The following is a 14,691-nucleotide window of genomic DNA, read 5'->3' on the forward strand; positions in this document are numbered from 1 at the left end:
CTTTGTCTGTTTTAGTGGACACACTACACCATATAGTGACATTTATGATACATTTTTATAGCACACACCTTTACCTTTCCCACTTTAAGGGCCCCTTATGTATAATGCCAAAAGTCTGTCTACAGTGCACTTTTTCATTGAGTTTCTCCTTTTCACAACACTTCTCTGTTGTCTTCACTTCTTTTCTCTGCTTTCTCCTCACCTGCACCAGCACAGTTTTTTCTTTGCCTGCTCTCTATACTCCTACACTTTGTTTTCATTATCTCTACCATGGTATGTTTTTAGCTAATTAGGTAAACTACTGGGCGATCAGCATCAAACTTTCCGTGCCCGCTGACAGTTGGCAACTTCTTACAAAAAACACACAGGTTTCTCTATAGGCCCTTTTCGGTTTGTAAATATTATGTTTTTCAGTGGACACATCAGTGGAGGCGAAACATTAGCTGAACACGGCAGCTACCCTGACTACCATCCAAGTCCAAGTTCCCCAATTTGTTTCTGATGAAACCAAAATAAATATTCATTTGTTTTACCTCCAGCTAACGCTGTGACGTAATCCCCAAAAACTTTCACTTCTGCCACAAATGCAAAAACGTTGAACCGTATTTTTAGAAATGCTCTTTCTCCCTGCAACTTCCTCTGGTACTGGCGGCGGCAGCCGCCCACAAATTACCCAGCCATGGCAATGTTCTAGTTCTAGTTGAATTGAATTTGTTGTTTTGTTTTCCTGGACAGCTGTTGAAGAAACAGGTGGTGACTCGTGGAAATACAGCCTGCGGGTGAGTAGAGACGCGTGTACACACACACACACACACACACAGACTGACCCATTCTGACCGGGCACCCATTTTGGTGTCAGCATCATGTTATGCTTTAGCTATTTAAAAATAGCAGATCTACAAGCTCATATCGCGCCACCGAGTGGCGCGATACGAGCTTGTAGGTCTGATATTTTTTGAAAAATCGAAGAACGACTGACATTTTTAGAATCTGATCTCAGGTCAGAATGGGTTAATCAGACCAGTGTGTGTCCAGTGGAAACCTCGTATGAATCTGATCTCAGGTCAGAATGGGTTAAGAATCACAGAGAAGTACAGTATATTCCTGTGGGGGGGGGGGGAGTCCTTTCCAAGTATGACTTATTAAAGTCTGTGTGACTCAGTGCTTACTCAAAGCTTTTTCATTGAGATTACATAGAGATTTCTTAAACTAGAGAAACCCATAATATTATGCACCAATGCACACTGAGGGCCCTGTATCAGTGGAGGCAGCCCCCGGGAATCCTGCAGGCAGAGCAGTGTTTTGTACTCTGTCCTTCTCTGATGTACAGTATTTGTTGGCACTGCAACCTTGTGTCTCTCACTATCACAGCAGATATGCATGGCACACAACCAAGCACAAACCAGACCTTAGACCCAGCCAAGTTGTTGCTGGAAAATTAGTTTGCTATTTGAGTCTTTCCTGTTCTTGCTTGTTGTCATCGACAAATTCATTGTCGTCCGGCATCTTCCTCCTAGGTTTGTTAACCTTGCAGCTGTCTCGTACAAAGGTTAATGCGATGATGAGATGAGACAAATAAGAAGCAGCCCTTATTGTTATTTTGACAGTAATGACTTTTAGATTTGATCAGTGAGTTTTTCACACTGCTCTGTGTTTTTATCGTCAAGCCTGCGCAAATGGAAATAAAGAAACCAATATTAGATCTAGCAGTCTTGAAGTCTTTTGTTTGATTTTTATTATATCCAAGGTTTGGCATAGGAGCCAACACGACATCATCCACATCATAATGAAGCACTTAGGCAGCCCAAGAAATAAACATGTCTGAGCTGAGAAAGACATTAAATGTACATTGCTCATGAATTGCACTGAATTAAACCTCCATAGACAAAGATAAACAAACAAACCTATCAAGAAGTTAAATGAAAATGCATTCAGCCCAGGGGGGCAGTCAGCCAGATATTTCGTGAAGCCTCATTTGAAATCGGTAGTTCATATAATGGCCTGTTGTGGCGCTGGACTGGACCCAAAAAGCCCCATAGCATAGAGGCCCATGTATTTTGGCCCAACTTCACCTAGACTGTATTACCTTAATAAACATGGTCATGAATACTTTCTGCTTCCAGTCACTAGTTTAAAGTCTCATTTCTAATGTCATAATATTCTTTTTGGAAAATGATGGTCCCATTTATAAAATAAATGACCATAAAGTTGCGTATGTTCTGAGGGGCGTGGCTACCGTTACAGTCTATGATCGGGAGTCCCCACCCACTCGAGTCAAAATAAAAACCAACGGAGAAGAAGGGGGGAAGTCCCGCCTCGTTGTCTGGGCCAGCCAATGGCCAGCTGGGCCAAAACGGATCTTGAAAGATGGCGACTTACAGTGCATTAGAATGCAAGGGATTTCAGGCTTCATTTTACGTTCATGTAAGACCCGGGGAACGCTTTGTCCATATTTTTTACAGTCTATGATTCAGCCATAGGGATTGCAAACAAGCCTTGTGCGATTAGTAAATGTCAACGTCTTTGAGCATATCAAATACCAGCAACTGCGATACAACACAACATTGTATGTCAAGTGTCAACTTCAATTCCACATAACTTATTTTCCTTGAGGAACTTCATTTGTGCAGTTCAGAGGCAATACAACAATTAACAATCACAGACAAACACATGATCAGTCATTTGTGTACACATTAATCTGTCCACTATCCCTGAGGGCGGATAGGAAACTATAACCACTTCCAGTGTTCCCCATAGAATAGGAATGTACAATACATCAAAACTAGCGTGTCATTATAGATGAAAAATTCAAAGCTACAAGTCTAACTTTGCACTTCGCATCACATTGTCTTGTGGATTTGTGGATGGCCTATTTTTGTCATTTGTCATAAGACAAAATATATTAAGTATATACATTGGTCTTAGCCACTTAGCCTTAGCCTATATCCTTTTAACATCGTTCCCCAGGCGTCTATACTTGGTCCCATCCCATCCTCTGAAAATAGTTTGACCGGTTTACAAACGTTTGTTGTCACGTAGACCAGACCGGCAACACATCAGCCCCAGCCGCAAAGCTGGAAATATTTTGAGCATTTCTTTACCAGGTTGATTTTTTTTTTTTTAAGTATTTGCTGTCAGTCTGTCATTCTGACATCTTCTTCTACAGTAATTCAACATGAACTTTTATTTTTTATTGCTGTGGTTTCGTAATGTACATTGGCAGAATCTTTTGTTAGTTGTGTTCGTTTATTTTCTAAAAGAGTGACTCTGCAATCTGTTTCACTTTGCACTTTGTGTAAATCAATGAGGACAATATTTTCAATGGTGCAACATTATGTCATGGCAATCCAAACCTCTAGCAAAATGTACCTTTAAGACTGAGGCCGATTCTACAAATGCCTTCTACATCAGTTGTTCTCACACGTTCAGGAATGTTCCAAAATAGCAGATAACTTGTATGTCTGCTATTTTGAATAGCCAACACAAAAATCTAAAATGACATGGATGCTTTCCGGGTTGTAATGGTTTTAAGTCGTTAAGCCTGGCTAGCGCACTGGCATAACCGAGCTCTATTCACTTTTTACAGTACTGTATGTCTACCTGTATTTCTTTCCATTCTACTGATCCAGTTCTTATTTTCGGTCATCTTTCTCTTTCTCCCCCTCTAGCCTTGTACAGAAGTCTTGTTCCTGGATATCTTCCACAACTACAGCCAGACACTGACCCCGGTGCTGCTAGAGATGGTGCAGAATCTCCAAGGTCTGTTTATCTGTTCTCACCTGTTGCAGTACGACAACAACAATCTGGGCTCAAAGCAATTAACTCCTTTGCTTCCCCTAGTGTTAGCATGGTTGTACTGCCCCAGGGGGCGCCCGCTCAGGCCATAGAGTATATATATCTATAGAGAAGACACCCGAGTTCTCCTCCCATCCACTTGCATTGAGTTGCTCAAAAGCGCATGAGGCGGATTCACTCCTCCTTCCTGGTAGGAACAGAGTGCATTCTGGGACGGATTGCAATGGTGAGTGGGCCCAAACACATGAACGTGCTGCCATTGAACGCGCACGAGCGTCGTCCGTCGTGAACGTGTACAATGATAGTCAACGGACAGCGCGTTCATGTGTTTGGGGCCAGGCTGCAATACCTTCATTCGGCCACTATGTCCATTTCGCCTCAAGATTTCCTCTGGGTGCCTTCTCTATAAATATATATACTATAAGGTTCAGGCCCACTCTATGGAGCTTGTTGTCCTTCCGGGTTAAACAGGAAGGTGGGGGGCTTCCGGAAGTGGAACGACACCACACAACACAGCCCACAGCCTTTAGCTAGCAGAACAACCAGCTACATTTTCTCAGCGATACAAAATCACAAATGATTTACGATCGTCGGGTGCGCACCGGCTCACCATGGACAGCTCTCTAACCTTTGGAGATTCGGCGCTTTGAAAATCGGGTTATAATGGAGGCTCAACGGAGGTGGACGATGGCTATTCTACCCGGAGCAATGCTAAAAGGTAAACAAACAGTTGGCGCGTTCATATATGGATTAAAAGGTTGTCTACGTTTATAAGCGTAGATGGCAAGAAAATAATTAAGCAACAGTTGTAAGACTAATGTTATTACAGCATTTTTGTGCTTTCAAAATGTTGCATTAGATATGACTTCTGAAACGCAAAGGCCTGTTAGTGTTGCCCATTCATGTGTTGCACTACTGCAGTGATTCCAATTATATATTATGTTTAATTAAACATTTTCAAAAGTAGCGAAAATAGATGATGCATTGTACACAGTCGCGTTGTGCACGCACGCACACTCAATTCATTTCCTGCAACTCCATCCAAGTCTCATCAGGTATAATCTCTCAAGAACCGATTCCGAGCTACGCTACTGAATCTGTCGGCAGGGGCATTCAGGCATAGAAATAGTAATTGCAATAAAAAAATTGTAAATAACATTGGTGTGCAGTTTCATTCGAGTGCAGTTTCCGTGGAGTGGGCGTGCGCACACACACACACACACACACACACACACACACACGCACACACACCCCACAGGGGGTGATGACGTGTGGTGGTTTTGTTGTTGCTAATTAGGGGTGGCAGAAGGGGTATTGCTCTCCCCTCTGAAATGGCCTCTGTTTGGCTACCTGATCAGATAATTGTATGGTGGAAGATGGACCCTGTATTTAGCTTTTAACTATTATAAGATAGTAACGATTAGCCAATAAGGAGAGAAAAAGAGTGAAGGAAATGAGGGGGTGGGTTTATGGTGGAGTGCAGCCCCTTTGTTCTTGTGTTGTAAACTTGTATGTTGCATTATTTTTGAGCGGTGCCTAAATGTTCGAATGCCGCGTGTGTCAGTCTGTCTGTCTGTCTGTCTGGAGTACGAACAGCTGCAATACCGCTGGGTGACCTAAAGTGGCACTGTTGAGCAGCCTAAAGGGCCATTCAGACTGAGCACTAAAACTATAACTGCAGCCAGCCAGCAGTGTTTTTGAGCAGCCTGCACCGCTCAGTTCACACAGGTGTGATTTTTCTGTTATGAACGGCATTTGTTCCAGTGTTTAAAATCCATCTGTTTGTCCCCTACATCTTAAAACCTCTATCCTTACCAGTAAACAAACTTACTTGACTTGTTTTGGTGCTGTACTTGGTCTGCTCTTTTTTCTCTACACAAGATCTCGTCAATGAAAAGATCTACAAGCTCACATGGTCTCTACGTAATGCGGTGTGAGATTGTAGATCTGCCGTATTCAGTGAATGTTCCCCATAGAATAGGGATGTAAGTAAAAAATACATAACATAACAAAAACAAGCATGCTGGTGGAATTGCATTAAAGGTATATTCAGTGATTTCATTTAATTCATATATCACAGTTTTGTTGTGATAATCCTCCCTGCTAGAGTGTGCTGACCATATAAGGAGTTCCTCCCTGTCCACAGTTCACGCCTGGGGGTCAAAAAACCGTAGGTTTTGTTTTTGGCTAGGTGGCCCAGCCTTCATCCAATCAGGATGGAGAGGGGCCTTCCGCCAATCATGATCAAGTGGTGGCGGGCCTTGGTGTGTGTGCTGTTGGCCTGTCACGTGTCCTCCCACTGTAGTGTGTGCATGTGCACATCTTGTTACCAGGTGGACCAGGGGGTTTTCCAAATCACCCAAATCACTGAATGCTCCGCCGAAAATAGCAGGTCCACAAGCTCAGATAGATTGGTTATTTTCAGGAAATATATTTAATGTACAGCGCCTCCAGTCAACCATAAAGGTTTAAGTGGTTAAACCTACTTTATGTGCTTTACCAGGTCCGACAAATGTAGAGGATGCTGTCCAGTTACGGATTAAGGATGCAGGTGAGTCAAACCATCCCTCATTCGTTGTATTGAATTACCTTTTTCGTCCTTCACTCTCTTGATCCACTCTTCCCTCTGTCTCTCTTGCTCTATTCTTATCTCTCGCACAGTTTTGTCAACTTCTCACCAACATTCTCTCTCTTTTACCCCTATCCTGCCACTTGCCACTTGCTGTCTATTTGACCCCTCTCTTCCCTTGGTAGATCTGATACTGTTTGTCAGTTTGAAGGGGATCTGCAGCGTTAGACAGCTCAGTCTAACGCCGCAGTCTAAGTCAGTATTTAGGCAGGTGCTTAATTGTGTACTGCCACTATCAGTTAAAGCAGAAAACGGTTCAGTTGTGACTTAATACTGTGGTAAGCGTCATTACAGAAAACGGTTTATTATCTCTGCCAGGTTGAAGCAAAGGGAAGAAATTATGTTTTTGCCCATGTGTGTATTTGTCTGCAGCTAATCCTGTAAACCACAAGTCATTGGCTAATATTTTCAATGATCCCCAAATATGGAGTTTCACCCGGCCTGGTGGAGTTATGCACTCCACTGAGATCACTGAAACATTTTCCTCTTACGAATTATAAATATCTATTTTCAGACCTCTAACCATTTCTTAGACCGTCAATACATGGTAAACCTATCCTTTCACTCTGTACTTAGTCTGCTCTCAAAGTAAACCTCTTTGCCAAATATATCCGATCTTCAAGCTCACTTGTAGATCTGCTATTTTTGGCTACAATTCTCCTCAGAATAGAGATTCTGGGGTTCAAGTACTAGTTAACTTAACAAAATTAATCCAATCACACAAAGATTTGGCGGGCTACCCTGTAGTATCTATGAGGATCCCGTGACCCCTGCTTTAGGGCCTTTTGACAGCTTTAGACTTACTCCTGATGCTACAGTGCTCGCCCATCCGTCCTGTCTATGTTCATCCATCCATAATTTGAGACGAGTGGTGAGAAGGAATATTCACGAGGTCCCACTGCAGCTGCTAAGAGTTCATTTACTCCCCAGAGTGGCTCCCACATTACCCTGCCTGCTCTCTCTTGCCCCTTAATGTATCTGTCTCAGATTTTCTCAGAGTTCCTGTCACCCGCATCACCCACCTTTCACCATATCTGCATCTCTACCACCTGCAGTAAAATCATTTCCAAGAGCCAGATAGTCTTCCACAATTTAGTCAAATATTTAGTCAATGTAAACAAGTTTAATACCTCATTTTATAACTCAGATTTGATTATTGATATGCTTTGTTTTGTTCATAAGTATGCTTTTATAGTTGTAATTGTGACTTTTGTTCACAGTGTACAATGCGGTGGGACTGGCAGCTTACGAGCTGTTTGACAACGTGGATTTTGACCAGTGGTTCAAGAACCAGCTTCTGGGGGAATTGCAAGTTAGCCATCACAGGTAATTGGAAGTCTGTTTAAAAAACAGTATAAAAAATGGCAAGAAAATTCACAGAATTTGGAATGTTTAACAAAAGTATTTTTCAGATATACAAAACCCCATACTGTATATTCCCCTTACTCCTGCAGTCCCACCCACAGTACTGGACTTCAGGTTCACAACACAACCCTAATGCACCTTCATTATACAGACAGTAACTACTAACTAGGATTCCATAAAATTAGCAGAAAGTCCGAAAAACTAAATGCGAATTTATGCACATTTCCATCCACTAATAAAATGCGATTATTGGGAGATGATTCATGAAATAAGCAGTAGGTGGCACTATTTTGGAAGTCAAGAGAGATTCAGATTATATAAACATTTTACACGGACAGCCTGGTAGGGCCTGGTTGGGCTGCAGTCCATTCGCAGTCTTTCTATCACTAGTTAATCGAAAGGAGAGGGTAGAATTCATAGGATGCTTGTATATGGTATGTTAGAAAGGCTAATATCGCAGTTATAACAATCTTTGGTCATTAACAAATATTTTCACAACCTGGGCTTGACTATGAAATATGAATAACCCCAGAAAATCATTATATACACAGATATAGCCTATCGAAGTTGTTGGGAGGCTTATTTTACAGAAAAACACCGCAAATCCAATTGAAACCAAATTGTAATTTAATGTGTGTGGGGAGGAATCAATTGGCGACCAAATAGAAAAATAAATAATGCAGAGCTGAAAGCAATTTATCTTCAACCAATCAGGGGCGACACACATTTGAAGACTTTCTCTGTCTGTTGCAGAACCATTGTATTACTTTCATATTGACTGTTCAGTTGATTGCTGCGATGTCTGTATGCTCCAATTACCTTTTTATATCTGTTTGGTCAGACATTTACATTCTAGGCCTTTCCCAGTCTGGCCCTGTACAAACATAATTGACACAAGCCATTAACGATCAGCTTCCTCATAGTTTCCCCCCTGTGCATTTTCATACACACGCATTACGCCAACACAATGCCATTACAAGCACCTCAACAATGGAGTGAGGTAGGGCCATGACTCCTGATGTGAATTGTCTTTCTAGTTTGGCATGTTTTTTTCCTCCCAACACAGTCACGGCATGAACTTCAGTTCAAAGAGGACTGGGGTTCATCTCAAGCTGTTTCCTGTAATCCTCCCCATGCAATCACCTCTTATCCTGCTTCTCTATTACCATTCCTTTCACCGTAACTGAAGCCAATTGACATCTTATTAACCTCCCTCTAGCCACAATCAATAGCTCCCCTTCAGCGCCTCAGTTGGTGTGCATCTAGGCTCAGGGACATGTAAGCAAATTCCCATTTATACTCATGCGGTCAGAGTTTACACTGCGGAAACAAGCAACAAAACAGAGCCGACTTCTACTGTCAAAAACACTGTATAACAGAAGCTGTGGTAACTAGCTCACTGCTAGTGGCAAATCAACTAGTAGTAAGGAAGTTAATCCTACAGGTAATCTTGACACCACGAAGAGAGAAAACCAGTGGTGTTTGCGGGAAGCGAACGCAGCTCGTAAATTGCAATAACAATTAGAATAAATTACGTACTTTAAGTGTGTGTGTGTGTGTGTGTGTGTGTGTGTGTGTGTGTGTGTGTGTGTGTGTGTGTGTGTGTCCCGCTGTAACACCACCTGCCCGCCACCAGAGGGTGCAGCTGTAACACACACACACACACACACACACACACACACACACACACACACACACAGAACTTAACAGTTTGACTGTTTTTTACGATTAACCCGCATTTTAATCAACCCCCCTTCACTGCCGAGATTGTTGTATTACCTTTAGAGCATACGCTGAATTATTTGGGCTTTTAATCCGCGAAAATCCATCAAAAAAAGCTCCCGTGGTTTGTTATGATCTGTGTGTAGCATCCACCATCTTGGTGCACCCGGAAGACGCACACAAGATTGGTTTCAATGAGGCGTTGCAACCAATGCATTTCCATTGGCCTCAATTTCCCAGAAGCCCTAGCAGCCCACAGCATGTGACGATTTCCGGTTTCGTCATCACAGCGAAGCCATCCAGTCTCATACTCCGCGACGAAGACGGATTTTCTTTTGATTCATTACATTACGGCGGATTAAACACATAAAACAAAAGGCGGGTATGTCCGATACGGCAGCGACATTAACCTGGAGTAATCCATTCGCGGCACGGAAACTGTTAACTTAAAAAAACCTTAAAGTACGTAATTTATTCTAATTGTTATTGCAATTTACGAGCTGCGTTCGCTTCCCGCGTTCGCGCGTCTTACTTGTAATCGTTCACATACATATACCTTGTACCACATGTAGTATACCCCTATGCACAAGGTTGTAAAGCACCTCTGTTTTCCATGCATGTCCTTATTACATGGCATTCGGTGTGTGCATATATCTATAAGGATAGAAAAGAAGCAGAAGCCATATACAAAACTAAGATTGTCTTTGTCTGCAGCAACCTTGTCCCCATTTGCCTCTGTGCAGTGTGGCTTTGGCATTTTTTAAATTTGAATTGAGCACAGTCATGCAGTTAAAAAGTACCCCCCATTTTCTCTCTCTCTCTCTCTCTCTCTCTCTCTCTCTCTCTCTCTCTCACACACAACGTACAATTTTTACGCTTCATTTCTTGAATAGGACAGTGCAGACAGACAGGAAACCAAGGGCAGACAGAGCGGAGAGAAATTGAAGACAAGACTGTAGTGGGAGTTCTTACGGTTCACAAGGAACACAGTTTGTGCACCAACTGGCTGAATCACCAGGCATGATCCCATAACCAGCACTCTTCTGAATAAAAAAATAATAATTATGAATAGCCTTTCTTTTCGGAAGTTTCTTCATATGAAAGAATTCTCAATTTTTAGTCAAAAAAGTCACGTTTTCTGATGTACAACTTTTTCAACTCCCTTTGATTTTTGTGTCTGAGCTGATCTGGGCCTGTGTATTTGTCGGATAGACCTAAGGTTTTGTGTGTGAACACGTTCCAAGAGCGTTTCCAGTGCTCAGAGATGACTCCCTGAGCATCAGTCAGAGATGCAGAGAACATATAATAGAAATACTCCCCCCCCCCCCCCCCCCCCAAGGGAAATTACAGTAGAAAGATGATAAATGAATTGGAACTAGAAAATGTGCCCTTCTGGGCACAGGTCTCCACCAGGAGGATAGGAGTGTGTGTGATGTTTGGCAAAATGTTTAGGAGTAATATAAATGGCCTGTTGTAGCGCCACCATGACACCGATTTGAAAACTGTCAAGTGGCATTTCTTCTTCATTGGGGTCCTTTTGTATTCATCAAAAAGATAAAGTTGGAGATTAAAATGTCCACTAAAGTAACCACTGCTCACACCTGTCCCTCAAGGATGTAACCTTTTCTTATCAGCAAGGTGATGTGAAGTTGGAGATTGAACCTTTCACGCAGCAGTGTGACATGAATGTAGAGATTCAACCTTTTACAAGCCGCACTGAAATGTGAAGATGGAGAGATGTGAATGTGTAAAGAGCTTATCTTAAATTAAGCCTTCCTCCAGTCCTGGATGGATATAAAAATGTATGGACACTAAGATTGTCAGTGTGTGGTTATATATATATATATATATATATATATATATATATATTTAATGGTAGCATATTTGGAAAATTGCACCCCCCCCCCCCCAAAAAAAGAAAAAAAGGCCGAGGTCACGTGAACGCATCCGCCTGGGTGACAGCAGACTGCTGGGCGAGCACTGGTGCTTTGGCATGGGAGGTAAGATCCTAATTTTCGGGCCTGTTGAGAACTCTAGTTTTCGCCGGCTGCCGGGCACGGCTGCACTAATAACTTTGGGGCAGGCCCGTCTAGAATTTTAATGGACAGGTATCAGTCAAAAGGGAGACATCGAAGAGGAAGGATGGATGGGGAAGGATCAACATATCAACATATAATTCACAGAACAGAACACTGCATTGCTGCTGCTGCCGGACCGGCGCCACATTTCATCCTTACGCATTTTATTTATCTTTTTATAATTTCCTGAAGGATAAAGTCGCTTCATGATTGAAGATTGATGAGTGATAGATCTGTGTGTTGTCTAAAAGTATACTCTCCCGTCCGTCCGAAACAACACCGAAGCAAAAATAAAACGGTTTTGGTGTAGGCCAGGCCTGTCCCCGATTCTGTTGACGGAAGATTTCACCCTTCTGAGCAGCGTACACTCACTGCGCAAAGAACATAAAAGGCTCCCACGGCCCCGCCCGCCCTGTGCCGGTGTCGGCGTGTCGCGTGGCAAATATAACTAATCTACAAGCTCATAGTCACAACGCTTACCCATGGCACCGTCTCGTGAAAACTTGCACCGCATTTTTTATTTTTTATTCAAACCTTAATTTTATATATTCAGTTATTCATAAAAAAAATTATTCGAAAATTCTTTCGAATATGGAATATTCGTTGGCAGCACTAATATATAGGCTTAATATTGTTGACATCAGGGATCTCCATCCCTGATTATGTCACGTGATGTCACGTGCCCGACCAACACACAAACTGACGGGAAATGCACGATTCCATAATTAACTGCGACCTTCGGTCGCAATTACACCGTAGGGCTTAGGACGTGTGGGGACGTCTTTTTGAATGATATAAAACCGGATCGCTAATTTTTTTTTTGTTGACAGGGCCGTTCCTAACGCTCAGCATCATGTTTTGCACATGCCCGCAGCCGTTCACTTCCTTGTTTACGGCTCGACTAAACTGTCTCTTCACTCTAGCTAGACGTCGTTGTCCATGTTTTGATCAGAACGGCGATGTTTTGTCCCCATTTCTGACTTAACCAAGCATCTCGTTTGGAATGTTAACGCTTCTAAAGAACGATCAGATGTGACAGTGCAAGGAAGGTGGGACTTTTCAGAGTAAAATCTGCCACATCTGCTGGGCACTTTATTTTGACAAATTCCGGTGCACTGGAAGTGTTAAGCAGATATTTGTAGATAGTAGATAGTTGTATAATTAAAATAAGCCCATTCAGTTCAGTACGGGAGAAAGCGGACTGTCGGCCAACATACATTTATATTTAACCCTTCTGGACGGGAACCCCTCTTGGTGTTCTGTACAGTATGTACAGTATTCAAAAATTATAAATATTTGATGCTGGTATATCAATATTTGATGTTTTTCAGAAAACTTAGGTCAGGTTTTCAAGGCATTTTTAGAATCGGCCTCAGTCCAAAATGGGTTAAAGGACATATGAAGTCCATTTGGGTCCTCTCTTTTGTGTAATTAAGTGCAGCCTTTTGGAAACTGAAGTAGTTCATATTGCGCTTATAGATGTATTTAATAAATTATTAAGCCGTATTACAAATCATGGCCAGAATGCCCCGAATCGCCGTCAAAAAAGATATTCTCGCCAGTCGCCAGCACCCATGATTTCTCTTCATCTCTATAGCCCATAGACGCCTTCAAATAATCCATCAATAATGGACTGATGAAGGAATTATCCATGTGCATGTGTGATACGTTCACTGGGTGCTATTCAGAATCTCAAAGTAAATTGAGCAGAAGCTGTAGCATTGTTGACTACTCTGTAGATTTACTGCATTCTGTATTTTAATACATAACATCTGTGCTGCCGTCTAGAGAGACAGCTTGCTTGTTTCAGCGATGGGGAATTGATGGTGACCATATTGTTCAGTAACGGATTGTACCGAGTGCAATTGATTGCCTCCGACAGGCTGGAACGGCTGAAGGCGAGGGATTGTTTTTGCTCCTGTGAGTTTGTCCATCCGTCTGTCTGTGAACAGCTAATCTCGGCCATCACTGGACCGTTAGTGTGAAATCTTGCACACATATTCCCAGTAGGCCAAGGAAGAACATCCACACAAAATCATTCACATCTGTGTTTAACAAATCGTGTTCAATTTACCCGTGAGGTGTTAAATATCTGGGCAGATACAAAGAACTGCTTAGAACAATTGGCCAATTATCAATAATTTAAATTAAAGTAGTTAATTGGCCTAATATACAGTAGTAGTACTAGTTTAATACATCCCAGAACTGTCTGTCCTTTGACCTTCATGGACTATCTGCCAGGGGACTGACAGACCGTCAAGTGGGAGATGAAAGGACAAACTCTTCCGTTGGTATCTGCCAGCAACAGTATTATTATGTCCTGCCCAAAATCAGCGTGAACCCCAACACATTTTCCTAGTGCCATTAGCCACGCTGCTACAGTAGGCCCTCTGGGGATCAGGATCAAGACAGCTCAATCTCCTCCATGTGTTGAGACACTTTTTAAAGGGCATTCTCAGAGTGGAGGACACTACACCCACATACCCGCGTGAATCTGTTGAGTCTCACACTCTTGTGAAATTGTGAATAGATTATTTTCTGTGTCACGTAGGAAAAAAACACTAAACATTTGAGACAGGTGTGTGTGCATGACACGAGCGTGGATGAGACAATTAACATGATTGTTCCCATTGGTCGCTACGCCTGTCAGATTCCCCACATCCCCCTAGCTCAACGTTTTTGGCTGGGGACCCCCGGAAATGCTTTGGCCATGTCTCGTGACCCCCGCCCCGCCCCCCCTCCCCGAGTCCCCACCCCCAATACAAACTGACTGAAAAAAATGAATAACCTTAATATTAGAGAAAATATATCATAAATGAATACTGAAACCAGATATAATCATTAAGGAAAGTTCATGCATGTACTATGTAAACTCTTCATTTCCAATCAGTTGCAAAAAAAATATTATTTTTTTAAATAATTTGGGGACCCCCCAAAATAATTTGGCGCCCTGCCCTAGCTGAAAGCTCACCTCTAATTGAAAATGAATTTCCACGTATGTCAGTCGCTTCCCATGTGAAAAGCCCTGAAGAGAGCAAAGGGAGGATTGTTTTCTGGACAGAGTGAGTGAGAGAGATAATGGGAAAGAGTGATTGATACAGC

At 42.4% G+C, this 14,691-nt stretch overlaps 1 protein-coding gene across 1 annotated transcript in view; it reads left to right on the plus strand.

Annotated features, from left to right (window-relative positions):
• Nucleotides 1–14,691, plus strand: part of ipo11 (importin 11) — a 196,512-nt gene that overhangs the window by 46,378 nt on the left and 135,443 nt on the right. The window contains exons 12-15 of the mRNA XM_083785031.1: nt 736–779; nt 3,669–3,759; nt 6,299–6,346; nt 7,645–7,750. Coding sequence (XP_083641157.1) covers nt 736–779; nt 3,669–3,759; nt 6,299–6,346; nt 7,645–7,750 — 289 coding nt within the window. The remainder of the gene's footprint in view (nt 1–735; nt 780–3,668; nt 3,760–6,298; nt 6,347–7,644; nt 7,751–14,691) is intronic.

The sequence above is a fragment of the Protomyctophum parallelum genome (assembly GCF_964188405.1).
Source record: "Protomyctophum parallelum genome assembly, chromosome: 15".
Lineage (NCBI taxonomy): Eukaryota > Metazoa > Chordata > Actinopteri > Myctophiformes > Myctophidae > Protomyctophum > Protomyctophum parallelum.